The 27,573-nt window shown below is 37.3% G+C and overlaps 1 protein-coding gene across 4 annotated transcripts in view; it reads left to right on the plus strand.

Annotated features, from left to right (window-relative positions):
• Positions 1 to 27,573, plus strand: part of DIAPH3 (diaphanous related formin 3) — a 569,365-nt gene that overhangs the window by 177,900 nt on the left and 363,892 nt on the right. For all 4 annotated transcript variants that reach the window (XM_082435809.1, XM_082435810.1, XM_082435807.1 and 1 more), the window contains 5 exons: positions 1,555 to 1,691; positions 2,513 to 2,618; positions 24,142 to 24,252; positions 24,539 to 24,657; positions 25,488 to 25,604. In XM_082435809.1, the coding sequence (XP_082291935.1) occupies positions 1,555 to 1,691; positions 2,513 to 2,618; positions 24,142 to 24,252; positions 24,539 to 24,657; positions 25,488 to 25,604 (590 nt within the window). The remainder of the gene's footprint in view (positions 1 to 1,554; positions 1,692 to 2,512; positions 2,619 to 24,141; positions 24,253 to 24,538; positions 24,658 to 25,487; positions 25,605 to 27,573) is intronic.

Genomic DNA, 27,573 nt, shown 5'->3' on the forward strand with positions numbered 1-27,573 from the left:
ATATTGTAGTCTCTGACCTCATGCCTACTTTTCTTTGTTTCCAGTTATGAAACAGCCCAGGGTATCACAAAAGTGAGCATCTCCTGGCTGGTTTAGCTGTTTCCTTGTAAACGTTTCCCTGTCACCAATAGGACAGAGAAGTCCCTTCAAAAATCATACCTTGGGGCCCTTGACCCTTCTGTTTGTACTTCCTTCTTTGTACCTGTGTTCTTTAGATAGTGGTTTCAAGCAAGTGCAATATTTCACCACAGTGCGAAGCTTCTTTACGTAAATGGGATATAGAAGACAGGAAACTTATAAATAAGTTTTCATAACATTCATAACGTTCAAAGCATTTGGATCTAAGCTTGTTATAGATTTTACTTTGATACCAATACCTAGTGCTGATTTTGAGTTCATAGGTCTGTAATTGGGCTTAAGTTCCTTTTTAGTGCTTAGTAGTAATTCTAATCAACTAAATTCTCACTCTTTAAAAGGATCCTCTGGGATGTATGGTAGATAAATAGTACTGTTTTATTGCTTCTGTTCATCCTCTGTTATTTGATACTTATCTTCCATAGATTGTAAGTGGACCCTAAGAGATATATACATCCTTAAATCAAAACACTAAGTCGTTAACATAACTCCTTATCTTCCAATTGAATGTGACATCCTGGCAGTAGCAAACTTTGGCCTCATTCTAAATCATTCCATTTATATAATGTGTTTACAACTGCATTGTCTTTCTGATAACAAAATATCGTTCAGATCAGAATACACATGTTCTTATGGCAGTTTCTACATGGTATCAGCCCGAATCACCCTTCAGCTTTTGCCTGTTTATGAACTAAGTGTTACTATCTAGGCCCGCACTGTGTAATGTGGTTGCCACATGTGGCTACTGAGCCCTTGAAATGTGGCTAGTCTGAACTGAGATGTGCTGTACGTGTACAATACACACTAGATTTTGAATACTTAGGAAGAAAAAAAAAGTAAAAATATCTCATCAATAAATGTTTTATATTGATTATATGTTAAAATGATAATATTTTGGGTATATTGGAATAATTCTATTAAAATCAGTTTTACTTTTTGTTTGAAATTTTACATTGCACATGTGGTTCACATTATGTTTCTCTGGGACAGTGATCTGTGCATTTATTTGTGGTACCTCTTACCAACCTTCCTTCCCAGGAGAGCTCCTCACGGCCTCAGTGTCTGGTTCAGTATCAGTCTGTTCATTTTCTATGTTCCTGTTGGGAAATCTCAGTATTCCTCACTGCTTCTCTCTTTCTCTAGTTGGCCACTTATCTATCTTAGTAATTATCTGTCATATTGCTGTAAAATTACCTTTGAGGGGTTATCTGTATTTGATTGATTCTCATAGTTCTTAATGTAAAGGGAATACTTCTATGAATTTTTTTAGGATGTTATGCATTCTTTATATTTTCTGGCTTTACTACATGTACACATATATTATCTTATAAACATTTAAAAAATAACTACATTTCCTTCAGGGCACTATTTTTTCAACTAACCACTAAAATTTAACCTCTTATTTCCAAAATGTTGTAGTATGGCTTGGAAAGAATTATGAGTGAAGAGAGGAGTCTTTCTTTGTTAGCCAGAGCCATTGATCCTGAGAAGCCCAGTATGATGACGGATGTGGTTAAACTCCTTTCTGCAATGTGCATTGTAGGGGAGGAAAGCATGTAAGTCTTCTCAACTTATTTCTCTCATTACATAATAATTTAATACAGTTTCAGTCATATAATGTTTACATTATTCTATTTTAGTCTAGAATTTACTTTAAAAAAATGAACTATACTTAAGCAGGTGATTTAGATTTATATTGGCTGAACAGAAATGTTTGAGTAGTAATTTTTTTCTCTTAATCAATACAGTAGTTATGGGCTAACATGTTTCTATGAAAAATGGATTTCTTCATTATATTTAAACTGTTCTGAACTCAAAACCTAAATAAACATTCTAAATGAAGACTGAAAAATATACAAATTGGTTCTGTTTCTTAAGATTTTTTTTTTTTTTTTGGATAGAATTAATTCAATAATAAGTGAGTAATTGATAATGTAATGGTTGAGGGTGCAAGGTCCTTGACAGTAAAGTACATACTAAAGTTTTAACTTTAAAGACATTATCCACAATTGCTAGACCTGTAACTAAAAGACCATTACATACATATTAAAAGATAAATAAAAATAAACCTGTTTTTCTTTTTAAGGAATATTAATGTTCTTATTACAAGAAAGCAGTTAAAAATTATTTAAAATACTTTTTATAAATGATAAAGATATACAAACTGAACAACCAAAAGAACAAACAGAAATGGCCCTCCCTCCTATAAGGGTAGGCAGAGCCCTGTAAGTGAAACCTCCTGCACGCATTTAAAAATTGTCCATGTAGAGGTCCTGCGGGGCCGATGACTGTTGCGCCGCTCAGTTTGGACTTAGTTGGAGTTATTTGGGTTATTTGCTGTTTGCAATTTACTTTATAATTTCAAATTTTCCAATAGCCTTGAAGAAGTTTTAGAAGCTTTAACATCAGCTGGAGAAGAAAGAAAAATTGACAGATTTTCTTCTATTGTGGAAGGTCTTCGGCACAATTCAGTTCAATTGCAAGTAGGTTTCATGTTTATCATTCATACTGTGTTTTGTAACTGTTTTCTGACTGACTTATATTTAATACTGTAGTATGAAACCGCACATGCCATTTAATATTTTATAGCATTTTTAATAAATACAGAATTCTAACATATCATAATTTATCTTACAGATACAAATTTATGTACACCTATAATTATTTCCTTAGGTTCCTAGAAGTTGATTTACTAGATTTCTCTGTGAAATATATAATCATAGTCCATGAATTGTTATCTCAATTGTTGATTTTTATAATTTTTAAGAAGTCTAGGCAATTGAGTGAATTGTGGCTTCTCGTTGTATTAGTTTTATATCTGAAAAGTTGAGAGTGTCCATGAGTAAAAAGACCAAGATACACTTAGAAAAATCCTTTCAAAGATTTTTAAGCGCTCCCAAAAAGTCACATTTAGACTTGAAACATTATAGTACCCAAGCTGCATGTCTAATATTCATTTAATTTCTCCCTTTTTTTTAAAGACACAGGAATTTTATTGCTGTAAGTATTGTTACAATCATTGCTAATCAAACCTAAGTATTTTTAAGGAATTATCGATGCCTGATTCCTACCTTCAAATTTAAAAAATTTAATTGGTGTGGTTGGGACCTGGCTATTGGGATTTTTGAAAGATCCTCAGGTGATTCTAATGTGCAATAAAATTTGGAAACCAAGGTGCTAATAGTTATGAAGTAAATCTGTTTCACACTTAATAGTAAAATATTATAGTTTTAATTTTTACTTGAAAGCTCTGTGTACCTTAGCCATTTAATTGTTTCTCATTGTGGTTGGAATAGAAAAGCCAGATCTTAGTGTTAAATTAATAAAAAATAAACATGGCATTTGATGAAAAATCAGAAAATGTTAGGGACTGTCAAATTAATAATTCACTATGACATTTCTGAAGACGGTATTTTGTGAATCTGCTTCTGGTGACAGTGTTTGTGAATGGTGGTGAGCAACCCTGTGTGACTGGTTTCTCGGGACAGTATGCAGACTTGAAGATCTGAGTACGTGTACGGTCACTGTTGCGTGGGTCAAGTTCCTGGAGCTTCTGGAAAAGAGCTCCTCCTTCCACATCTGGGAGTGGGGGCCTGGGCTTTGTGTCCACCGCTGACCTCAACCCTGCTCCTTCACTTGCTCTGTGGGCTGGGGTCTGTTAATCCATATACCATTACCCTCATTTCCCTTTCCTTCTCATTTCTCATTGGCCCCAGATTTCCTGTTCACCACAGGACTAATGAAGAGTGAGCCTAAAAGAAACTGTGTAGAGAAAAGCTGAACAATTACTTTATCTGGGTTTTCCTCTAGTACTCATGTAACTTTTACTGCACAGTGTTTGTGCAAATACCAGTAGGTTATTAGATTAATTTTGGTAATTTGTGCAGCTTATTAGAAATTATGTCTAGTTTAAAAATCTCACTATGAAATGTAATAGTCCCTTGTAAAGTTTATCCCCTAAGTAAAGACCTTTTGGTCCTAATACATACTTTTTGTATTTAATGACACACATGTTACAGGAATGATGAAAACAATAGAGTTCTGAGTCAGGCAGGCTTGAATTTGAGTCCCAGCTCTTCACATGATAGCTTTAGTGACTCTGGATCAGTTCCCAAATCTTTTCTATACTTCAGTTTTCTCAGTTGCAAGATGGCAATAATCTCAGTACCTAGCTCATTGTTGATGCAAGGATTACATAGGATATAGGTTTAAATGCTTAGTACGCTGCTTGGTTCATTAGCAGAAGCGTTCAGTAAATGCTAGCTTTAAAAAGTAATTTTGGTAAATTAAAAAAATAAAATCAGTGGAGATTAAATGGGATCTTCATTTTTTAAAGAAACATTACCAGTGTTGATATTAAAATTGATACTTAACTATACAACCCAGCATTTAATGAAAACTTGCTAATGAAAACTTATGTTCACACAGAAATGCATGCACTAATTTTTATAGCAGGTTTATTTGTCATAGCCCCACACTGGGAACAACCCCGGTGTCCCTCAACAGGTGAATGGTTACACTGTGGTACACCGTACATATAATACTATTCCGCATCCAAGAGGAATGAACTACTGACTTACACAACTTGTGTGAATCTTCAGAGAATTATGCAGATTGAAAAATGCCAGTCCTAAAAGGTTACACACTGTGTGATTTCATTTATATAACATTCTTGAAATTACCAAATTATAGAGAACAGTTCTCTAAGAACAGTTTACTGCTTTACTGGTTGCCAGAGATTTGGAATGGGGTCCGGGAAAGTGTTGGGTGTGGCTGTAAATAAATAGCAGGAAGGAGTGTCATGCAATTAAAGCAGTTCTGTGTCTTGATTGTGGGGATGGTTACACAAATCTGTACACGTGATGAAATTGCATAGAACTGTACACGCATACACAGATGAGTGTAAAGCTGGTAAAATCTGAAAAAGCTCTGTGGATTGTGCCAATTTCAACTTCTTGGTTTTGGTATTGTACTATAATGATGCAGGATGTTACCAATGGGAGGAATTGTGTGAAGAGTACTCAGGACCAACCTGTACGTGTTTTTTTTTTTTTGTTTTTTTTTTTTCTTGCAACTTCCAATGAATCTATAATTACTTCAAAATAAAAGGTTTAAAAAATCTTGATAAAATTGGGGTTCCAGCTTTTTTCACAACAGTATTACATCATTTGATGTTTGAAAGCTGTGAGGGAAAGGATAAAGAAGGGCTCGTTAAGAACAAAGTCAGTTTTGCCTAGGTAAATGACATGATTGACTCATTAATTGGAAAGTTTGACTATTGCAACCTTAAAATTCTTGGTTATTTGGCATATTAGATTTGTTTTGGCTACCAGACATTAAACTAAATCTATCTGGTCTTTTAAAATCCTGATTACTGTATGAACTTGAAGGCAAACTACATGAATCAAAAAAATTCTTGGGTAAATTTATTCATTTCTATTATGGGTAGTTACTCTGATCTTACTGAAGGTGCTAAGTTATAGAAAAAAAATTTTATAGTTATGATAAAATATGATAAAGAGAACTATTAATTAAAAACTGAAAATTAAGATTACTATTCCATAGAAGACAGTAAGACTTGAAGAAATGAAAATATATTCATCTAGAGAATTGATATAATTCTGAAATGATTTTTTTAAACAGTTTTATTGAGATAAAATTTATTCATTTAAAGTGTGCAATTCCATGTTTTTTTAATGTATATTCAGAACGGTGCAATTTTCACCACAATCAATTTTAGTACATTTTCATCATCCCCAAAAGAAAGCCCTCATGCCCTGGCCGTCACCCCACGGTGCCCTCATTATCTCTAGCTGTAGGCAGCCAGTACTCTACTTTCTCCCTCTATAGAGTTTTGTATTACAGATGTTTGGTATCAGTGAAATCACAGAGTATGTGGTCTTTTCTTCCTTCTTTCACTTAGCATAGTATTTTCAAGGTTCATCCATGCTGTAGGATGTATCAGAGCCTCATTTTGTTGTGGTTGTTGTTGGTGCCGTATATGATGCTGCTGTATGGTATCCCGCATTTCGTTTATCAGTTGTCAGGTGGTGGGCATGTGGGCTGTTTTAAACTTTTTGGTTATTATGAACAATGCTACTGTGAATATTTGTGGGGATGATTTCTTTCTTAATGACGGCTTATTTGCCATATTTAGTGTTAAGGCATTAAGGATGAAGAGGAGGGACTAGCAGCAACCTCTTTCTGGACAGCTGTGGAAATTGAGGAATTTTTATCAGGATACAGGTGGCTGATTATATTAGCTTTTATGAAACTAATTGCTTAAGTTGTAATTAAGTATATTTTCTGTTACACTTAGTAGTGTTGTTATTTTTTGATGTCCTATAAACACTAAAATTTCTTGATATAGTTTTTTCTTTTTAAACATCTTTATTGAAGTATAATTGCTTTACAACGGTGTGTTAGTTTCTACTTTATAACAAAGTGAATCAGTTATACATATACATATGTTCCCATATCTCTTGCCTCTTGCATCTCCCTCCCTCCCACCCTCCCTCCCTATCCCACCCCTCTAGGTGGTCACAAAGCACCGAGCTGATCTCCCTGTGCTATGCGGCTGCTTCCCACTAGCTATCTATTTTACATTTGGTAGTGTATATATGTCCATGACACTCTCTCACCCTGTCACATCTCACCCCTCCCCCTCCCAATATCCTCAAGTCCATTCTCTAGTAGGTCTGTGTCTTTATTCCCGTCTTGCCACTAGGTTCTTCATGACCTTTTTTTTTTTTTTCCTTAGATTCCATATATATGTGTTAGCATACTGTATTTGTTTTTCTCTTTCTGACTTACTTCACTCTGTATTACAGACTCTAACTCCATCCACCTCATTACAAATACCTCCATTACATTTCTTTTTATGGCAGAGTAATATTCCATTGTATATATGTGCCACATCTTCTTTATCCATTCATCCGATGATGGACACCTAGGTTGCTTCCATGTCCTGGCTATTGTAAACAGAGCTGCAATGAATATTTCGGTACATGACTCTTTCTGAATTATGGTTTTCTCAGGGTATATGCCCAGTAGTGGGATTGCTGGGTCATATGGTAGTTCTATTTTTAGTTTTTTAAGGAACCTCCATACTGTTCTCCGTAGTGGCTGTATCAATTTACATTCCCACGAACAGTGCAAGAGTGTTCCCTTTTCTCCACACCCTCTCCAGCATTTATTGTTTCTAGATTTTTTGCTGATGGCCATTCTGACCGGTGTGAGATGATATCTCATTGCAGTTTTGATTTGCATTTCTCTAGTGATTAATGATGTTGAGCATTGAGCAAGGATCTTGCTGTGATTTATGTCATAGAGTGTTCTGCCTATGTTTTCCTCTAAGAGTTTCATAGTGTCTGGCCTTACACTTAGGTCTTTAATCCATTTTGAGTTTACTTTTGTGCATGGTGTCAGGGAGTGTTCTCATTTCATACTTTTACATGTACCTGTCCAATTTTCCCAGCACCACTTATTGAAGAGGCTGTCTTTTCTCCACTGTATATGCTTGCCCCCTTTATCAAAGATAAGGTGACCATATGTGCGTGGGCTTATCTCTGGGCTTTCTATCCTGTTCCATGGATCTATATTTCTGTTTTTGTGCCAGTACCAAACTGTCTTGTTACTGTAGCTTTGTAATATAGTCTGAAGTCAGGGAGCCTGATTCCTCCAGCTCCATTTTTCTTTCTCAAGATTGCTTTGGCTATTTGGGGTCTTCTGTGTTTCCATACAAATTGTGAAATTTTTTGTTCTAGTTCTGTGAAAAATGCCAGTGGTAGTTTGATAGGGATTGCATTGAATCTGTAGATTGCTTTGGGTAGTAGAGTCATTTTCACAATGTTGATTCTTCCAATCCAAGAATATGGTATATCTCTCCATCTATTTGTATCATCTTTAATTTCTTTCATCAGTGTCTTATAATTTTCTGCATACAGGTCTTTTGTCTCCTTAGGTAGGTTTATTCCTAGATATTTTATTCTTTTTGTTGCAATGGTAAACGGGAGTGTTTTCTTAATTTCACTTTCAGATTTTTCATCATTAGTGTATAGGAATGCAAGAGATTTCTGTGCATTAATTTTGTATCCTGGTACTTTACCAAATTCATTGATTAGCTCTAGTAGTTTTCTAGTAGCATCTTTAAGATTCTCTATGTGTAGTATCATGTCATCTGTAAACAGTGACAGCTTTACTTCTTCTTTTCTGATTTGGATTCCTTTTATTTCTTTGTCTTCTCTGATTGCTGTGGCTAACACTTCCAAAACTATGTTGAATAATAGTGGTGAGAGTGGGCAACCTTGTCTTGTTCCTGATCTTAGTGGAAATGGTTTCAGTTTTTCACCATTGAGGACAATATTGGCTGTGGTTTTGTCATATATGGCCTTTATTATGTTGAGGAAAGTTCCCTCTATGCCTACTTTCTGCAGGGCTTTTATCATAAATGGGTGTTGAATTTTGTCAAAAGCTTTCTCTGCATCTATTGAGATGATCATATGGTTTTTCTCCTTCAGTTTGTTAATATGATGTATCACGTTGATTGATTTGCGTATATTGAAGAATCCTTGCATTCCTGGGATAAACCCCACTTGATCATGGTTTATGATCCTTTTAATGTGTTGTTGGATTCTGTTTGCTAGTATTTTGTTGAGGATTTTTGCATCTATGTTCATCAGTGATATTGGCCTGTAGTTTTCTTTCTTTGTGACATCTTTGTCTGGTTTTGGTATCAGGGTGATGGTGGCCTCGTAGAATGAGTTTGGGAGTGTCCCTCCCTCTGCAATATTTTGGAAGAGTTTGAGAAGGATAGGTGTTAGCTCTTCTCTAAATGTTTGATAGAATTCACATGTGAAGCCATCTGGTCCTGGGCTTTTGTGTGTTGGAAGATTTTTAATCACAGTATCAATTTCAGTGCTTGTGATTGGTCTGTTCATATTTTCTATTTCTTCCTGGTTCAGTCTCAGCAGGTTGTGCATTTCTAAGAATCTGTCCCTTTCTTCCAGGTTGTCCATTTTATTGGCATAGAGTTGCTTGTAGTAATCTCTCATGATCGTTTGTATTTCTCCAGTGTCAGTGGTTACTTCTCCTTTTTCATTTCTAATTCTATTGATTTGAGTCTTCTCCCTTTTTCTCTTGATGAGTCTGGCTAATGGTTTATCAATTTTGTTTATCTTCTCAAAGAACCAGCTTTTAGTTTCATTGATTTTTGCTATTGTTTCCTTCATTTCTTTTTCATTTATTTCTAATCTAAACTTTATGATTTCTTTCCTTCTGTTAGCTTTGGGGTTTATTTGTTCTTCTTTCCCTAATTGCTTTACGTGCAGGGTTAGGTTGTTTATTCGAGATGTTTCCTGTTTCTTGATGTAGGCTTGTATTGCTATAAACTTCCCTCTTAGCACTGCTTTTGCTGCATCCCATAGGTTTTGGGTCGTCGTGTCTCCATTGTCATTTGTTTCTAGGTATTTTTTGATTTCCCCTTTGATTTCTTCAGTGATCACTTCATTATTAAGTAATGTATTGTGTAGCCTCCATGTGTTTGTATTTTTTACAGAACTTTTCCTGTAATTGATATCTAGTCTCATAGCGTTGTGGTCGGAAAAGATACTTGATACGATTTCAATTTTCTTAAATTTACCAAGGCTTGATTTGTGACCCAAGATATGATCTATGCTGGAAAATGTTCCATGAGCACTTGAGAAAAATGTGTATTCTGTTGTTTTGGGGTGGAATGTCCTATAAATATCAATTAAGTCCATCTTGTTTAATGTATCATTTAAAGCTTGTCTTTCCTTATTTATTTTCATTTTGGATGATCTGTCCATTGGTGAAAGTGGAGTGTTAAAGTCCCCTGCTATGAGTGTGTTACTGTCGATTTTCCCTTTTATGGCTCTTAGTATTTGCCTTATGTATTGAGGTGCTCCTATGTTGGGTGCATAAATATTTACAATTGTTACACCTTCCTCTGGGATCGATCCCTTGATCATTATATAGTGTCCTTTGTCTCTTGTAATAGTCTTTATTTTAAAGTCTATTTTGTCTGATATGAGAATTGCTACTCCAGCTTTGTTTTGATTTCCATTTGCATGGAATATCTTTTTCCATCCCCTCACTTTCAGTCTGTATGTGTCTCTAGGTCTGAAGTGGGTCTCTTGTAGACAGCATATATATGGGTCTTGTTTTTGTATCCATTCAGCCAGTCTGTGTCTTTTGGTGGGAGCATTTAATCCATTTACCTTTAAGGTAATTATCGATTTGTATTTTCCTATTCCCAATTTCTTAAATGTTTTGGGTTTGTTATTGTAGGTGTTATCCTTCTCTTGTGTTTCCTCCCTAGAGAAGTTCCTTTAGCATTTGTTGTAAAGCTGGTTTGGTGGTGCTGAACTCTCTCAGCTTTTGCTTGTCTGTAAAGGTTTTAATTTCTCCATCAAATCTGAATGAGATCCTTGCTGGGTAGAGTAACCTTGGTTGTAGGTTTTTCTCCTTCATCACTTTAAGTATATCCTGCCACTCCCTTCTGGCTTGCAGAGTTTCTGCTGAAAGATCAGTTGTTAACCTTATGGGGATTCCCTTGTGTGTTATTTGTTATTTTTCCCTTGCTGCTTTTAATATGTTTTCTTTTTATTTAATTTTTGATAATTTGATTAATATGTGTTTTTGCGTGTTTCTCCTTGGATTTATCCTGTATGGGACTCTCTGTGCTTCCAGGACTTGATTAACTAATTCCTTTCCCATATTAGGGAAGTTTTCAACTATAATCTCTTCAAATATTTTCTCAGTCCCTTTCTTTTTCTCTTCTTCTTCTGGGACCCGTATAATTCGAATGTTGGTGCATTTAATGTTGTCCCAGAGGTCTCTGAGACTGTCCTCGGTTCTTTTCATTCTTTTTTCTTTATCCTGCTCTGTAGTAGTTATTTCCACCATTTTATCTTCCAGGTCACTTATCCTTTCTTCTGCCTCAGTTATTCTGCTCTTGATCCCATCTAGAGTATTTTTAATTTCATTTATTGTGTTTTTCATCATTGCTTGGTTCCTCTTTAGTTCTTCTACGTCCTTGTTAAATGTTTCTTGCATTTTGTCTATTCTGTTTCCAAGATTTTGGATCATCCTTACTATCATTATTCTGAATTCTTTTTCAGGTAGACTACCTATTTCCTCTTCATTTGTTAAGTGTGGTGTGTTTTGACCCTGCTCCTTCATCTGCTGTGTGTTTTTTTATCTTCTCATTTTGCTTATCTTACTGTGTTTGGGGTCTCCTTTTCACAGGCTGCAGGTTTGTAGTTCCCGTTGTTTTTGGTATCTGTCCCCAGTGGCTAAGGTTGGTTCAGTGGGTTGTGTAGGCTTTCTGGTGGAGGGAACTAGTGCCTGAGCTCTGGTGGATGAGGCTGGATCTTGTCTTTCTGGTGGGCAGGTCCACGTCTGGTGGTGTATTTTGGGGTGTCTATGGCCTTATTATGATTTTAGGCAGCCTCTCTGCTAATGGATGGGGCTGTGTTCCTGTCTTGCTAGTTGTTTGGCATAGGGTGTCCAGCACTGTAGCTTGCTGGTCGTTGAGTGAAGCTGGGTCTTGATGTTGAGATTGAGATCTCTGAGAGATTTTTGCCGTTTGGTATTACGTGGAGCTGGGAGGTCTCTTGTGGACCAGTGTCCTGAAGTTGGCTCTCCCACCTCAGAGGCACGGCCCTGATGCCTGGGTGGAGCACCAAGAGCCTTTTGTCTACATGGCTCAGAGTAAAAGGGAGAAAAAATAGAAAGAAAGAAAGAAAGAGGCTATAATATAGTGAAGTAAAATAAAGCTATTGTAAAGCAAAGCTATACAGACAAAATCTCACCCAGAAGCATATACATATACCCTCACAAAAAAAAGGAAAAGGTGAAAAATTAATATATCCTGCTCCCAAAGTCCACCTCCTCAATTTGGGATGATTCGTTGTCTATTCAGGTATTCAACAGATGCAGGCACATCAAGTTGTTTGTGGAGTTTTAATCCACTTCTTCTGAGGCTGCTGGGAGAGATTTCCCCTTCTCTTCCCTGTTCGCACAGCTCCTGGGGTTCAGCTTTGGATTTGGACCCGCCTCTGCGTGTAGGTCGCCTGAGGGCGTCTATTCCCCACCCAGACAGGACGGGGTTAAAGGAGCAGCTGCTTCGGGGGCTCTGGCTCACCCAGGCCGCGGGGAGGGAGGGGTACAGAGGAGGCGGGGCGAGCCTGTGGCGGCAGAGTCCGGCGTGACGTTGCAGCAGGCTGAGGTGCGCCGTGTGTTCTCCCGGGGAACTTGTCCCCGGATCACGGGAGCCTGGCGGTGGCGGGCTGCACAGGCTCCCCGGAGGGGCGGTGTGGAGAGTGACCTGTGCTCACACACAGGCTTTTTGGAGGCGGCAGCAACAGCCCCAGCGTCTCATGCCCGTCTCTGGGGTCTGCGCTGATCGCCGCGGCTCGCGCCTTTCTCTGGAGTTCGTTTAGGCGGCGCTCTGAATCCCCTCTCCTTGCACGCAGCGAAACAAAGAGGCAAGAAAAAGTCTCTTGCCTCTTCGGCAGCTGCAGACCCTTTTCCCGGTCTCCCTCCCAGCCAGCTGTGGTGCTCTAACCTCTTCAGGCTGTGTTCACGCCGCCAACCCCAGTCCTCTCCCTGCGCTCCGACCGAAGCCCGAGCCTCAGCTCCTAGCCCCCGCGCGCCCCGGCGGGTGAGCAGACAAGCCTCTTGGGCTGGTGAGTGCTGCTCGGCGCCGCTCCTCTGTGCGGGAATCTCTCCGCTTTGCCCTCTGCACCCCTGTGGCTGCGCTGGCCTCCGTGGCTCCGAAGCTTCCCCCCTCTGCCACCCGCAGTCTCTGCCTGCGAAGGGGCTTCCTAGTTTGTGGAAACCTTTCCTCCTTCACAGTTCTCTCCCACTGGTGCAGATCCCGTCCGTATTCTTTTGTCTCTGTTATTTCTTTTTTCTTTTGCCCTACCCAAGTACGTGGGGATTTTCTTGCCTTTTCGGAGGTCTGACGTCTTCTGCCAGCGTTCAGTGGGTGTTCTGTAGGAGCAGTTCTACGTGTAGATGTATTTCTACTGTATCTGTGGGAAGGAAGGTGATCTCCGCGTCTTACTCTTCCGCCATCTTGCCCCGGACCTCCCTTGATATAGTTTTTAAAGTTTAATTTTCACTGAGAAGTGAAAGGTCATTTTAGCATCATTTAAATTCATTTCTTTCTTATTTTTCTGATAAGTTCAGGTAAAATTTGTGTGGTCTTGATTAAGAATAGACAATGGAAAGAATTGTTCTCAATTGTAATATTCCCTGCTAAACCATTTTGTTGTGCGTTTATACTCTAATGGATGTTTCTTCTTCCTATTAAGCCAAATGTATGAAATAGCTAGCAGGTAGGAAGCTTAAGTTAAGAGTAAAGTTATTGTTTTCCTGATAGCTAACTTAGGGGGAAAAAAGTAAGTAGATTCTCTTTTCTGGGGTTGCTAATTGTGTTCTATTTCCTTTAAAATGATCAAGCAGTACTTCAGTAATATCTAAATACTTTTCTCTCTGGGTGTTTCTAAAGTTAACAAAAATAAAAAATATTTTAGAACTAGCTGTTTATCAATTTTCCCATAAAGCTATTGCTCTAAGTACACATTTTATTCCATTAGCTATTTAAGTTGCATTTATTAAACTGTACTAGTCAGGGGTGATATTAGCAAATCAAATTAAAAATAAAACTTGTTTGTCTCTGAATAAAATAGAAACCAATTGTTTGCTTTTAAATTGGAGAAAATAGGAGGTAGTAAAATTAAAAAAATCCTCATTGTTCTTTTAGTGCAAAGTATATTTATTCCAAAGTACTTTTTAAGGGAGGATTGTTACATTTACTTAAGTCTGCTAATAATAATGATGAAGATAACGTGACTACCTCTGATTCTGATAGGGTCCAGTCTTCATGTGTGTGATTAGCTCCTTGTGTTGGCTGGGTCTTCCTTAGAAGAGGGTTGGAATAATGTGAGTGCACCAATCTCTAGTATCTGTCACACTTTGATTTTCATTGTTATTTTCATTTCTCTCCTCTTATTATTATTTTTTCTTTCTATGTGTGTCTTCTTTGTTCTCTTGTTAGAGCCATACTTTGCTCGAGTGTCAGAAGCATTATCTAGATCCTAAAGAGTTTGTTCAAACCCATGTTGTTGGGCATAGGGCTGATGGAATTGTGGTAGATTTTTGTCAGGAAAGGAATCAAAGTGTGGGAATCCTGGAGTTTTTGGGGTTGGCTATTTGACTTTTCCTCTGCATCTGTGTCCTCAGTGATGGCACGCTGTACCTCCTTCCTATGGTGTCTTCCGGGACTCCTGGAGTGTCAAGAACACAAAGGATCTGTGGTTTTATGCCACTTGTAAACTACCGTGTTAGTCTGCCACACTTGTACGGGTGCTGCTGTCAAAAGACACAAACTCCTAGGTCAAAAGCAAAGGACTTCAGTTACCCACAGCCATAGCAGTAGCTCAAGTATCAGCTTTGTCAACCCCAGTTTCCAGTTGCAGTGGGTTGTGTTATAGGGATGACACCCTGAGCTTAGAGAATCCAAGTCTGCTATCATGGGCAGTAGTTACTCTGACTGATGATACAGGCTGTGATGAGATCCATTCCATTACTCTCCTGGAGTATTTAATTAAGCCTGCTTGTCAGCAGTGCTTCAAGCAGCAGGTTGAGGCTGCCCTGCAGTACTGACCTCAGGCATGCCTTCCAGGTCCCAGATCCCGTCAGCTGAACAAATCCCATAAACCATCAAGGTCTATCTTAGGACACCAGGAGACTTTCTTATCTTCTTCTGTTGCTCTTTCACTCGGCCTGAGGTATTAATGATTGCACAGACTTCCCTTTGTTTAGCAAGGAGGACATCTGGGGCAAGTCTTTCATCTGTAACAACCCTGCCAGTGAGTTAAAGCTGATCTGAGTGCCTTGCAGGGCTGACGCAGTGTCACTGATCACTTCAGCTAAAACCAGGGACACATTTTGCATCATCTGTTCTAATTCAGTGACTCATCGTAGGGATAACTGTCTGCAGGTGCACGTATGTAGTGATCAGTGTTCTCTCCAGGAAACTCCCCAGAGTAACCAAAGTTGGCCTGGGTGTGGAGAGATGGCCACAGTTGCCTGAGGCTGTACGTGTGCTGGTAATGTTTCCTCACACACCTGAGCATCTCTTATGTGCACCTCTGAGGTGTAAGTCATGGTGTTTTTGGAGAGAGAGGCAAGCTAATGCCTGGCTTTCCCACAAGATACATAGTTTTGAAGGTGCACATGGTGTTCCTGGAAGGAACATGTTGTTTATAGTTGTTGGGGACCCCCAATTGGGATCTCTATCAGTTGGGGGGCTACCAGGTGACAGTGCTTTCAACAAGGCCTCGCAGCCAGCTGATAAACTTTTGGGTTCTCAGTTCAGGAAACAATTGAGTCCAGTCTTTATTTTGGAGGGACTGTCTGAAGACATGGCTGCAATGGCACATTGTGTTACAGGAGCTTGGAGAGCACAGGTCTTTCAGAATGGGCTGTGGGTCTGCCTGCCCTTTTGCTCTGGAGGGGAGATGCTGTCTCTGTCTTCCAAGGTGGTTTGCTATACAGACATCCTTGTCAGGGTCTCGCAGAAGAAAAGCCATCTGTACCTCTACTTGCAATACATGCAGAGACACAGAGAGAATTGCCTGGCAGCAGAGAGCAGACCGTTGCACCTCCTTCTGTCACCTTTTTGGCTTCTTTTCCTTCAGCCTGATGCTCCTGGTGTTGTTTCTGTATACACAAAGGTATGCATTTGTTGTACCTTGATGCTGAGTGAATGGAACAAAACCTTCACTAATTTCGGTTCATGTGATACTACAGAGTACTTATTTTCCCTACACTAGTTACTGACTAAAGGGAAAACATGTTTTCTAAAGTTTCTTAATCAGAGAGGAGAAGAACGAGTTCTGTCAGAGAGCAAACATGAATAAGGGGAGAGCTGGGGATGCTTGTTTCAGAGGGGCAAAATTCTTGTTCTCTTGTCTTTGGTGCTTTGATGTCGACCTGCAGCAACTTTAGTTTCTGAGCTTGATCACTTAAAATATAATTAAATCCTTTTAACCTTTAAACCTCCTGGTTTCTCAAAATTTGACTTAGTATATTCTTTAGATACTTATAGTTAGCTGGATTTTTGCTGTATTTCTGCAGACCACTTATTTTTACTATTACCTAGTAAAAATAACCCAAGTCTTGTAATTTCTTTACCCACTATTGAAACACATAGCCATTATTCTCTTTAGGTTTTTTTTTTTTTTTTTTTTATTGTGGTACAATATACATAACATTAACTTTACCATTTAAACCATTTTTAAGTTTACAGTTCAGTGACATTAAGTACATTCACATTATTGTGCAACATCATATCTTTGGCCTTTTAAAAATATTTATTTATTTATTTATTTATTTATTTATTTATCTTTGGCTGCATTGGGTCTTCGTTGCTGCGGGCGGGCTTTCTCTAGTTGCAGCGAGTGGGGGCTACTCTTTGTTGCGGCGCATGGGCTTCTCATTGTGGTGGCTTCTCTTGTTGCGGAGCACGGGCTCTAGGTGCACAGGCTCAGCAGTTGTGGCGCACAGGCCTAGTTGCTCCACGGCATGTGGGATCTTCCCGGACCAGGGCTTGAACCTGTGTTCCCTGCATTGGCAGGCAGATTCCCAACCACTGCACCTTCCAGAGAAGCCCCTCTTTGGGCATTTTAAGATCTAGTGAAGATGTTAATGAAACAGTGGACAAGGATGGTAGATATATCCTTCTAAGATTCAGTGGACAGGAGTGGTTGGTAGATCCTTTTAGGATTCCTATGGTAGATATTTCTCTATTCTGGAATGTATTTTCCAAAGAAGCAAAAACTAGGAATATAATCCAAGTCTTCGGCGTCTCTGGAACTGTTACTAGAGGAAAATTATGTTATAGACACATTCAGGTCTTAACAAGTATCTTATGGTTACATATGAAAGTGCAGAGGGTGGTCACATTTAGAGAACAATAAGGAAAACTGAAAGTGTTCTGCTAAATATGAACTTCATTTATAATACTTATGAGTTAGACAATTTGAAAATGATACTCTTGATGAAACTTTTTGTATGGAACCAAGACTGTTCATCTGGGTCCCTTGAGAAGCAAGGGATTTGATGTGCAAGGGACTAGGGGAAATGCCTTTAAGGGAACCTGAAGAGGGAGTTGGGGGAAGCTGGGGGATGTCAAACTCAGTGCGGATCTGACCCCAGGTGAAGGAGAGAGGGAAGGAAGAAGCGTTGGGTGGAAGTGTCATAGGTTGCTGTGCATTTCTGTGAGGACTTGGCAAGGTGGTTGGGGAATCCTCCAGCCAAAGTCCTGGGCATCCCAGGATCAGGCACATTTTAGTAATCTTGCTGTGATCAGAAGTTGGCTGGGGGAGCCCATGGGAAGTGCAGCTCCAGCTCACCTGTTGTGATGGATGTCATAGTGCAGCAGCCAGGGCTGTTGGTCATTTATACTCACTGCAGTCAATGACTGAAAGTGCATTCTCATGGCTGCCGTAAAGACAAAGTTTTCTTAACTTAAAAACAAAACAAAAACCTCTAAGAACCTCTTCACTCACTGTGGATTTCATTGAGTTCAATTACAGAATAGCTCTTTGAAAATTTGATTGGATCGAATTTCTTCCATGATAGTAGGAAAAAAATGGCGTTTTTTTAATATTAAAAAATTGAGATATTTCCCCCATTATACAAGTAGTTTAGGTTCATTAAAATTTTAAAACCAGAGTAGGAAAAAAAAAACTCTTAGTTCAATTATCACTGTACTTTGAAATATGTTACTTGGCAATAATCGACAACTATGACATTGAAACAAATAAGTTACAATGCCTTTTTGAATTTAGCCAAGTTTATTAGCTTCTGTTATTTCCCTTATCCCTTAAATGCTCAAAATGTACCCAAGTTTAATTTTGTAGAGACCAAGTGAAGGTCTTCCTATAATGAATAGTCATATGTTGATTTACTGTTTCTTTTTGTTTCAAGCATCTCCTACCCCCTCAAAAAAGTCAATGTTAACTAGAGTTATTTTTAATATCAAGTAAGTCATTCGTACATTTAATGAAGGACCAAATGACGAATACAGAGTATAGTAGAACGTTTATCTTTAGGATCATTGTTGGGGTGTTCCAGAAGGATGCAGAGATCAATTTATTTTAATTCCTCTCTTTTTTACCACTACTTTTATTGAGGTTTGCAGCATTTTGGTTACTGTATCTGTATGAATCAAAATGTTAAACATATTAAAATGGACTAGTAAATAATATGCCATTAAGCTAATAAACGTTAAAGAAACAGAGTAAAATAGTATACTAACGTGAACTCATATTGTCATGTGGAGCACACACCTCCTAAACTAAAAATAACGTTTTTGTCCTAGAGTATACTGCCAATTTTCTGAGTCTGTGTAATACATTTTTTCACTTATGCTACAATAGACCACCAAAAATATACACTTAATTCACGACTCAAGGTAACTGCAAAGTTTCATAATTAACCAGTCAATTAGTTAATTATTCGGAGATTGCCGTTCAGGGTTCTGCTAGATATTAGAACTATAAAGATGAATGAAATACACTGCTTAAGTCCTTAAGAAGCTTATTCTCAGGAATTTATAGCTGGCTAATGTTTCATATGAAAATTGCGATACTAGGAGTTTCAACAAAATGGGAGAACACAGAAGAAATTCATGATGTCTCAGGGGGAGTGTCTGAATAAACACTTAAAAATCCAAGTTCTGTCTTGAATCCAACTGTTCCTGTTCATATAAATTAGGGCCTCTTGAATCCTTCAGTTTATTTCTCTGCATCTGTATGAGATATATGCAGTTACCTCAAGCTCTGACTTGTCCTCTTACTGTGTCTATCATTTACCGAATGTTTAATTGGAAATATAAGTAAAATTATAGGACTTTACATATGCTAATATACTTCACTCTTTCTGTGTTTGTCTACATAATGTAGTAGTCTATTTTAGTTTATATTCTGAATTAACGCATGAGATTTTAAAATTCTTTGGAGTTTCTTTAGTTGCACTGGAGGCAAGATATTTCTCTATAAGCATCATTTACTCATTTTAACTTGATAATGTAGAATTTGATTGTGCAAAGAGAGACAGATGATTTCTGCTATGGGGTAGAGAAGACGAATAGCGGTCTAACCTGTGTCTTCCAGGCCCAGATAGTAAGTATTCACAGATTCTGATAGAATTTTTATTTAAGTACTTTACTGGTGCTTGTTTCCAGTCTGAATTTAGCTTAGGAAGCTGATATGTTTTCATTGTAGTATAGCCATCATTTTACATGTGAAAACATGTTATATTCAGGATGAATATGTTGACCAAATGTGAACTTTCTAAAGAATGTTTGCTTTTGCTGTTTGTTGGATACCTTTTCAATTCCTTCCACATAATCATGGAGAAAGCATCTGTGCTGGTGGCCTTTGAAAAACCTGGACAGGCCTGTGTTTGAGGCTCAAGAATCACTGCTGTTAGTATACCTGGAATTTTGTGCTTAAACTTGTTTGTCTGAAAAGGGTTGGGAACCAAAGGTTAAAGATGCATAAAGTGTTTATTTTTTCTCCTGTTTGAGTTGCACATAGTGATAGCAGTAAATTAAATTGTGTACTAGAAGAAATTTAGGTGATACATATTCACATATGAAGAAACCTTCTCACTTCATTTTCAAGGGCAGAAAGCTGCTTTGCTGATTAAGTGATGTAAATTCCGGCATGTGTCTTTGTCTTGCTGTTTAACCTCTTTCTACTTCTAATGATTTTCCTTTGATCATTTGCCTTGTTCTTAAGATTGCCTTTGACAAGCTCTATCCCTCATATTGAATATCTTTGAGATTTTTGCTTACAGTTTATCTACTTTGTCCTCTGTTATATGTCTTTACCCTTCTAGTTTACAACATTGCTGACATTTGTCCCACTATTTGTAATTACTGTTTTGGTTGCTTATTTTCCTAATCCTTGGCTGTGTGGGGTTTGCTGGTCTCAGCTTTTGTAGGACATTTTCAGTCTGTTGCTGCTCTTGAGGAAATCCTCAACTGTCCTGAATTCTAGCTGGATATGTGCGTGCCTGTGTGTGCAGACACATCTTTACAGCTAGAAGTTATGTTAAAAATACCTTTTCTCATGTGAGCCTCCTTTTTATAATTGGGGCAAGAGTAACAAATGAGTTTATAGCATTTACTTTCCAAATTATTAGAACTGAGTACATTTCTAACACCTAAAGGTGTGTCTTACTTATAAGCCTTGTTTAAACCAAAGGTTAATAAGCAGTATTTCTAAAGTATAAAGGTACATATGGAGCAAGGAGAATATTTTAGAGCCAATTTTAATTGTATGCTTTCATTTACTGGTTGCATATGGTACATGTGAGAAGGAAAATGTTTTCCATGTGCAACAGCAGTTCTGTCCCTTTGTAGAAACTTCTTGTCAAGTCACCAATTTGCCGGATGCAGTGGTAGTTATCTTCTTTGACCTATTAGAGCATTTGACACAGTTGATCACTCTCCCTGTTGACACGCTTTTCTCCCATTCTTCCAGGACACCACAGTCTCTTCATTTATCTTCTACCACGTTGATAGCTTTTTACTTTTCTTTAACTCATTTCCTCAACCTTCAAATCAAAACCTACAATTGAAATGTCCCAACCAGTTCTTGTACCTCCTCTTCTCTCTCTTTACTACTCTCTCGATGATTCCATCTAAGATCTTGGTTTTTACATACAAATGCTATGGTAATCTCTTTCTCCAACTGGAGTCTCCTATATCCAATTTCCTTTTCTAGTTTTTTCGATGAAGATCAATAATAGACAATATTTCCAACTTAACATCTCCAAAACTTAAGTCCTGATCTTTCTTCCCAAGCCTGTTTCCTCTGTTTATGCTGATATTTTTTCTATCTTAATAAATGTCAGCCTTTGAATTGCCCAGGCAATTCAAACTATGGATTCAATCTTGCCTCCTCTCTTTCTACAGTAGTGATTTCTGTCTTTTTCATTTCATAGCTGCATCCCTAGCACCAAGAAGTGCTTAGTAGACATCATTAACAGGCTTGGAAGGAATGAAATGCATGAGCTAGTAAACAGAGAAGGTCTGGTACCCAAAGATAGAACCTTCAGATAACTTAGGATGCTCCCAGGAGGGCAGAAACTCTTGTTTTCTTACCCTTGTCAGTTCCAGAGGAAGGTAGCTTTTGCCTGCTGTTGAAACTGTTAGTATGGCATAATTAATACATATTAATGGAGATCATATATGCTACATTTTTGGAACATCAAACAGAACATAGTGATTAATTCTTTATGATGAATATCACAATTTCATTATTTCCTTGAGCTTCTGTTAATATTCCAGCATTCACTAACTAATTTCTTAAATGAATGTATGATTCGTAATGTACATTTCAATCTCAGAATTTTAAAAGCAGGATTTATCCTATTCTCCTGTGAAATTTGTTTCTTTCCTTGCATTTTATGTCTCTGTTAATGGTCCCACCTCCTATCTAGTTGAACAACAAAGGTGGGAGGACTTGTAAATTCTTTTCTTATGCCTCAACCGCATGTTCACCCAGCCATCAAATGTTTTTCAAATGTTGTTCAAGACCTCCTCATTGCTCAACGAAGCTACTTCTCTGGTAGCTTCTTAACTTGAATCTATTACCTCTATTATCGCCGCTCCTCTGCATAAAATCCTTTACGATTTCCCCTATTTCCAGCTGAGTCAGAAAGTTCTGACTCGGCGCATGAAGCTGTGCCTCATCTGTCTGGCTTCATCTTTATTGAGTCCTTCCCCTGCTCTCCCACTTCCCGCCTTACAAACTGCTCAAGAAATCTGAATTCCTTGTAATTCAGCAAAAGAACCCAAGTCTTTGAACATGTAAATTGCTCTGCTTTAAACATCTTGGTCCTCCTTTTCATCTGGCTGTCTCCCTATTAATCCTTAAGAGTCAGTACTGTTCCTCAGCTGTCCTTGTTTTTATTTACTGTCTCCACATTCTCATCATATACTGAGCACATCTCTTACAGTACATAGTATATTTGTGTTACTGAACCTACTTATCTTCGCTAGGGTAGGCAACATGTCCTATTTTACCTTTTTAGTTCCTGAGCCATTTCTACTGTCTCTAGGAATTGAGTTATATGGGATAGATGCCAGATTGGCTCTCACTTATGCTGGTATCCTCTACCAGTGTGAAATCATGTGATAAAAAATGTCTAAATGTCTCAATATATGTATTAGAAACCTAGAAGGAACTCTTTGGTCTTTACCTTGATTATAGAATTTTTTATCTGTAAGGACATAAATCAATACATTTTACTGTATGTAGACATATGTTTATGATATAATTAATCAAAGAGTGGTTGTAGGTCATGATAGTGGCAAATTACTGTTACAATTGGGAAGGGAGCCTAAAGAATTAAATTCATTATTTCAGCTTAAGTCAGTTCCTAGTTTTCCTTTTGTGAAAAATTGCCTTTTAAAACGTTTCCTGGGAATAATTTGGATGATTCTTTTCCCTTCTTTCTCCTCAATTTCGTGCTAATATTATTCTACACATATCAACTTTCCATTTAGGTGATATTTGCTGCTAATTTTTATGTTGTTTATTTTTGCTGCTTTCTTTGAGTTGTCTATAATTTGCATCTTTTCCTGGAAACCAGGTGACTAATACTAATTTAATTTCTCTGAACGTAGAGAAATTAAATTAGTATGCTAATTTAATTATTTGTATGCTGTTTGAGATCTTTTAAAATGCTGAAGAAAACATTTGTGGGTATTGGGTAATGGCTGGCAAGGAAGTGGAAAGAAAGCATTTTAAACTTGACTTTTTGACATGAACTGGTTACAGCTGAGTGAACGTGTACTGAAAAGGTAGACGCCGTTTTAAGTTTTTTCTTTTTTTCTTTTAAATATGTTTTCCTTTTCCCTCTTTTTCAAGTTTTGACAGTAGAGGCATGCTGGCCAGATTTTAGAGTTTAGATATCAAATAGAACAATTACAGTATATTTCAACCAGCAGGAACTGAGACCCCTGTTGGTGTCTTAATCCCAAAATGGCATTTTAAATTCATATAAACCTTGCCTTAAGGGATGGAGAAAGGACAATTTAGGGAACAGCATGAGGTTAAACACATTGATCAGTAAGCTGGTCTTTCCTGTTAGATTTTGGTAGAATGTGGACTTAGAAAAATAACATCATCAACAACAGCAAAGAATTCTTTGCTTCTCTAGAAGCAACCTCTTTTGCTTCCATTATATAGATTTTGGATAATGAAAAGATATAATTAAGCCAGGGATTTAAAAAAAAGGAGACCCAGGTTGAAAGTTGGAGTGTTAAATATGAATGGGAAAATACAGCGATTTTTAATTTTCATCATTTAAGTTATATACTAAAGCATTTAGTTAGCTATGTTATTCCTTTATGTCTTCTTAATAAGCATAACACACAGTAAGCTGAATTTTTGTCAAAGTGTAGGAACCATTGCCTGATAAGTTAATGTCTAGTAATTGGCTGTGCAATGTTCATAATATAATTTTTGGTTATAACAACCCCATTAACTAGTTTCAGGCCTTTGTTAACTCTCGTTGACTTAAAGTCTTTGGGTTCCTCTTGATGAATGGAAAATTATTTTATTATCCTATTTTAGGATAGGATCTATCTAAGGATATTTATAGTTTTTCAACTAGTGTGTGTTCAGTTTATGTCTTATGTGTATGGAATGATATTTTTGGACAAGAACTTAACTTTTGGTTGGAGTGAATTAAAAATTCCACTGCAACTATATTTCTTGTCTAATTTATAATTGACTAAAATATTTTACATACAAATTATCGTTTTTATAGACTCACCTGTGAAGGAAGATATTTGATAATACTTGGAACACAGCCTTGATGTTTCAGTTCTATTACTCCTTCTTTAATGTCAGAGTCCAAGTCTAAGTCTTGCTGTGTAATTTATTGTAGGTAGCATGTATGCAGCTTATCAATGCTCTTGTTACATCTCCTGATGATTTGGACTTCAGGCTTCACATCAGAAATGAATTTATGCGTTGTGGATTGAAAGAGATATTGCCAGTAAGTGTCCTGCAGTCTCCTTATTAATATTTAAATTAGAGAAGTACTTGAGTAGGGGGAAATTTAGATAAATTACCTTCAAGAATAATTTATCTGTGGGAAAAAAGGCTTGAGTATAAAATCTATTTTTGAAATAGATGATAAGGTTTGAGTATTATTTAACACTTTAAGTGTTTGAATGCTGTAAATCAAGTTGAATGGTTGGTTTATTGTTTATGTTTTTCATTAATTTTTTGCATTGTTAAAAACAAAACCGTTCCTTATAATTCCTATTTAATATCTCTAGAATTTAAAACGTATTAAGAATGATGGCCTGGATATCCAACTTAAAGTCTTTGATGAGCATAAGGAAGAAGATTTGATTGAGTTCTTCCATCGCCTCGAAGATATTAGAGCTGAACTTGAATATCCTTTTGTTCTGAAGTCTAATCAAATATGTAAAATTACTGCTAAACCTTAAACAGCCCCCACCCCATAAAATATTAAACTTCTGAAACCATTTCTAGATAAATGATATAAAATCAAACCTTTATTGAATCAGAAGGATGTTTGTATAAACCTTTTTTATTAGTTTATGTGTGTTTTTGTGAATACATGCCTATGCAAGTGGATGTTACAATCTACAAATGGATGCTTTTTAGACAAGCCTCTTATGTATACATGTACAATCTGTTCTTTTTGTTTGGCACCTCCCCTCCCCCTAGTGCCTTCATCGTTAGGAATAGGTGCCCTTAGCCTGATGGTTAGTTCCACCCCGTACCTTGGGTGTATCCTCATATGGGCCTTTGTTAATTCTGTGCATCTGCACCTGTCTGTGCTTGTCCAGAGATCTGCCACCTTTCTGTCTTCCACTGGGGCTGCCCCATGGTAGGTAATGCCTAACACCAGCCCTCTTGGTCAGGGCTCCCCCAGAACCCAAAGACTTCGTTCGCAACCAGCTGCCCACTACTCTTTCTGCCAGCAGTATCTTGGCTCAAGAGAGGAATATTGGTTGGAGTTGATTGTGGAGGAGAAGCCAGGAAGTGTCAGGTCAAGTTGTCATTTGCACATAGTTTTCCCTCTATTCTTATTCCTAACTACATGTGTTTTACTATATGCTGAGTATATATGATGCCTATTTTAGGTTAAGATACACAATAATCTTTTGAAGCCTTACAGAGCAGATTCCGTGTCACATTATTGCAGTTGTTCGGTATAGAGGATAAATAAATCCACATATTCCTTAATCAGTTTACTGAAGCGAATGATCTTCACAACATGGTGTGGAACACAGTTAAGGAAACCAGAGCAGAGGGATATTTCATTTCAATTCTGCAGCATCTTTTGCTGATTCGAAATGATTATTTTATAAGGTAAGAGGAAGCTATATTCTAATATTTTCTTTCACTAATAAAATTCTTTTAATTGTGAAATTCACCTGATGTTTGATTTGGGCAAGCAAATATTTTTAAGTTTTGTATTTCTTTCATAATATTGATTCATAGAATGCACTGTTTCCTCTGGGCATATATTTAGGTAGAAGATGGTATAAAATGATACTACTATTACTTTCTAAGCTCCAGCAGATTCTTGGTTACAACTTTTCAGCTGAATAAAAATGCAAACTAGCAACAAATTACTAGTTTACTGCGTGATGAATAATGTTTTCTGGTTAGTCCCTAGGCAGTAGGAATGGCAGATACTAAACATCACTTTTATTAGTGTTTAAGTAGCTAGCAAGTTCCTTAATAATGCAGTTGTGTTTAATGTTGCTAATGTATCAGAATGCTAGACAAATGACTTTTCAAGTTTGATTATATCCTAGGCATCTTGAGCGTAACAAATTGTTTACAGAAAATAATTGTTTATCCATGTCTATCTGTAGTTATATATGGATAGTAACACTTAAGCTGCTGGATTGTTATGAAGATTAAAATGGTAACATGCGTGAGACTCCTAGCCAAATATCTGGCATATGGTGTATGCTCAATAAATGTTCTCTATACCCTCTTAACTCTTTTATTACTGTTTTATGAAGGAAGCTGAGATCTTTGAATATAAAACCATTTTGGTCACCTTTAATTTAATTTTGCTGAAATTTTATTCTCAAATACTATGGGTAGTATGTCTTTTCTTACTCTAATTTCAAGTAGAAGGAGTTGCTAGACAGTCTCATTCAGGCTGTGTCCTCTAGGTGATGTCAGAGGGTGTAATTTAGGTTTTTGATGTACCTAACAAGTGAATAGAATAAAAGTCTAAACATGGTAAAACTTTAGGTTCTTCGAGATGAGTACAGATCATCCACCCTACCTCTTTCCTTTGTAGAATTGGGAAATCCCAATGGTATTCTAAAATAGAGTTCAGGAAGCTGTTTTGAGACTTCATTTGCTTCTTTCTCATATTTTATTAAAATAAGACACTTTAAATATTTAACCACTTTATAAATGCTAGATAAAAAATACTAATACTTGATTAATAATATTTTTAAGTATCATAGGTACCCCACTAATTGTAATACTGTACTCTCCTGAAAATTTACCTAAAAATAAACTTGGAACTTCCATTTATTCTAAAGTAGCCCCATCCTTTTCTTGATACCTGTGTGGTTGGTCCTGTCAACCTCTGACTTTTTGCTGCTTGAATTTCCAAGAATTTAAGACTGCTGTTTGCTTTCGAAGCGTTGAATGTGTCTATAGTGTTACAAAGGGGGTTATTTAATCCCTTCATCTGTGTTCTGGGGGGCATGTGGTTGTGTCTAACTTCAAAACAGATTAAAAAGCACAACTGTAGTGGGGCATGCTCAGGCGAGCCTTTCACTTTAGTGGAATCAAGAGTCTAAAGAAATATTACATTGTAGCATTACCAAAGTGACCTTAGTGAGGCATAGAAGTTCATCTAGTTTGGTCATTTTTTGAGCAGCACCTTTTAAGTTTGATACTCCTCTACGTTGCCTTCTTTCTTGGCTCTTTAAGCCCGAGGCCCTTGGTCTTTGTTCCAGATATGGTTGCTATGAAGGCAGAATTCTTCCCATGACTGCTGTAGTGAAGATGATCCCATCGATTCTTTCCTATGTTCCAGAATTCTCAGTTATTTATTACTATTATTGTTGTTGTTGATTCTTAGAGTGAGTATACATTTATTACAAGATAGAGTCAGAATTGTGGTCACTTACGTAATATGTTTATTATATATTCATCCTTTTAATTAACATACAGTAAATTTTACTCTTTTTGCTGTGCAATCCAAGATTCATAAATCTTGTCCTTTTGGTTTTACCTTCAGTTTTCGGTTTTACTATCTCGAATGGACCTAGATTTCACCTTTCAGAAATATTCAGTTATC

The sequence above is a fragment of the Balaenoptera physalus genome, assembly GCF_965194825.1.
Source record: "Balaenoptera physalus genome assembly, chromosome: 18".
NCBI lineage: Eukaryota > Metazoa > Chordata > Mammalia > Artiodactyla > Balaenopteridae > Balaenoptera > Balaenoptera physalus.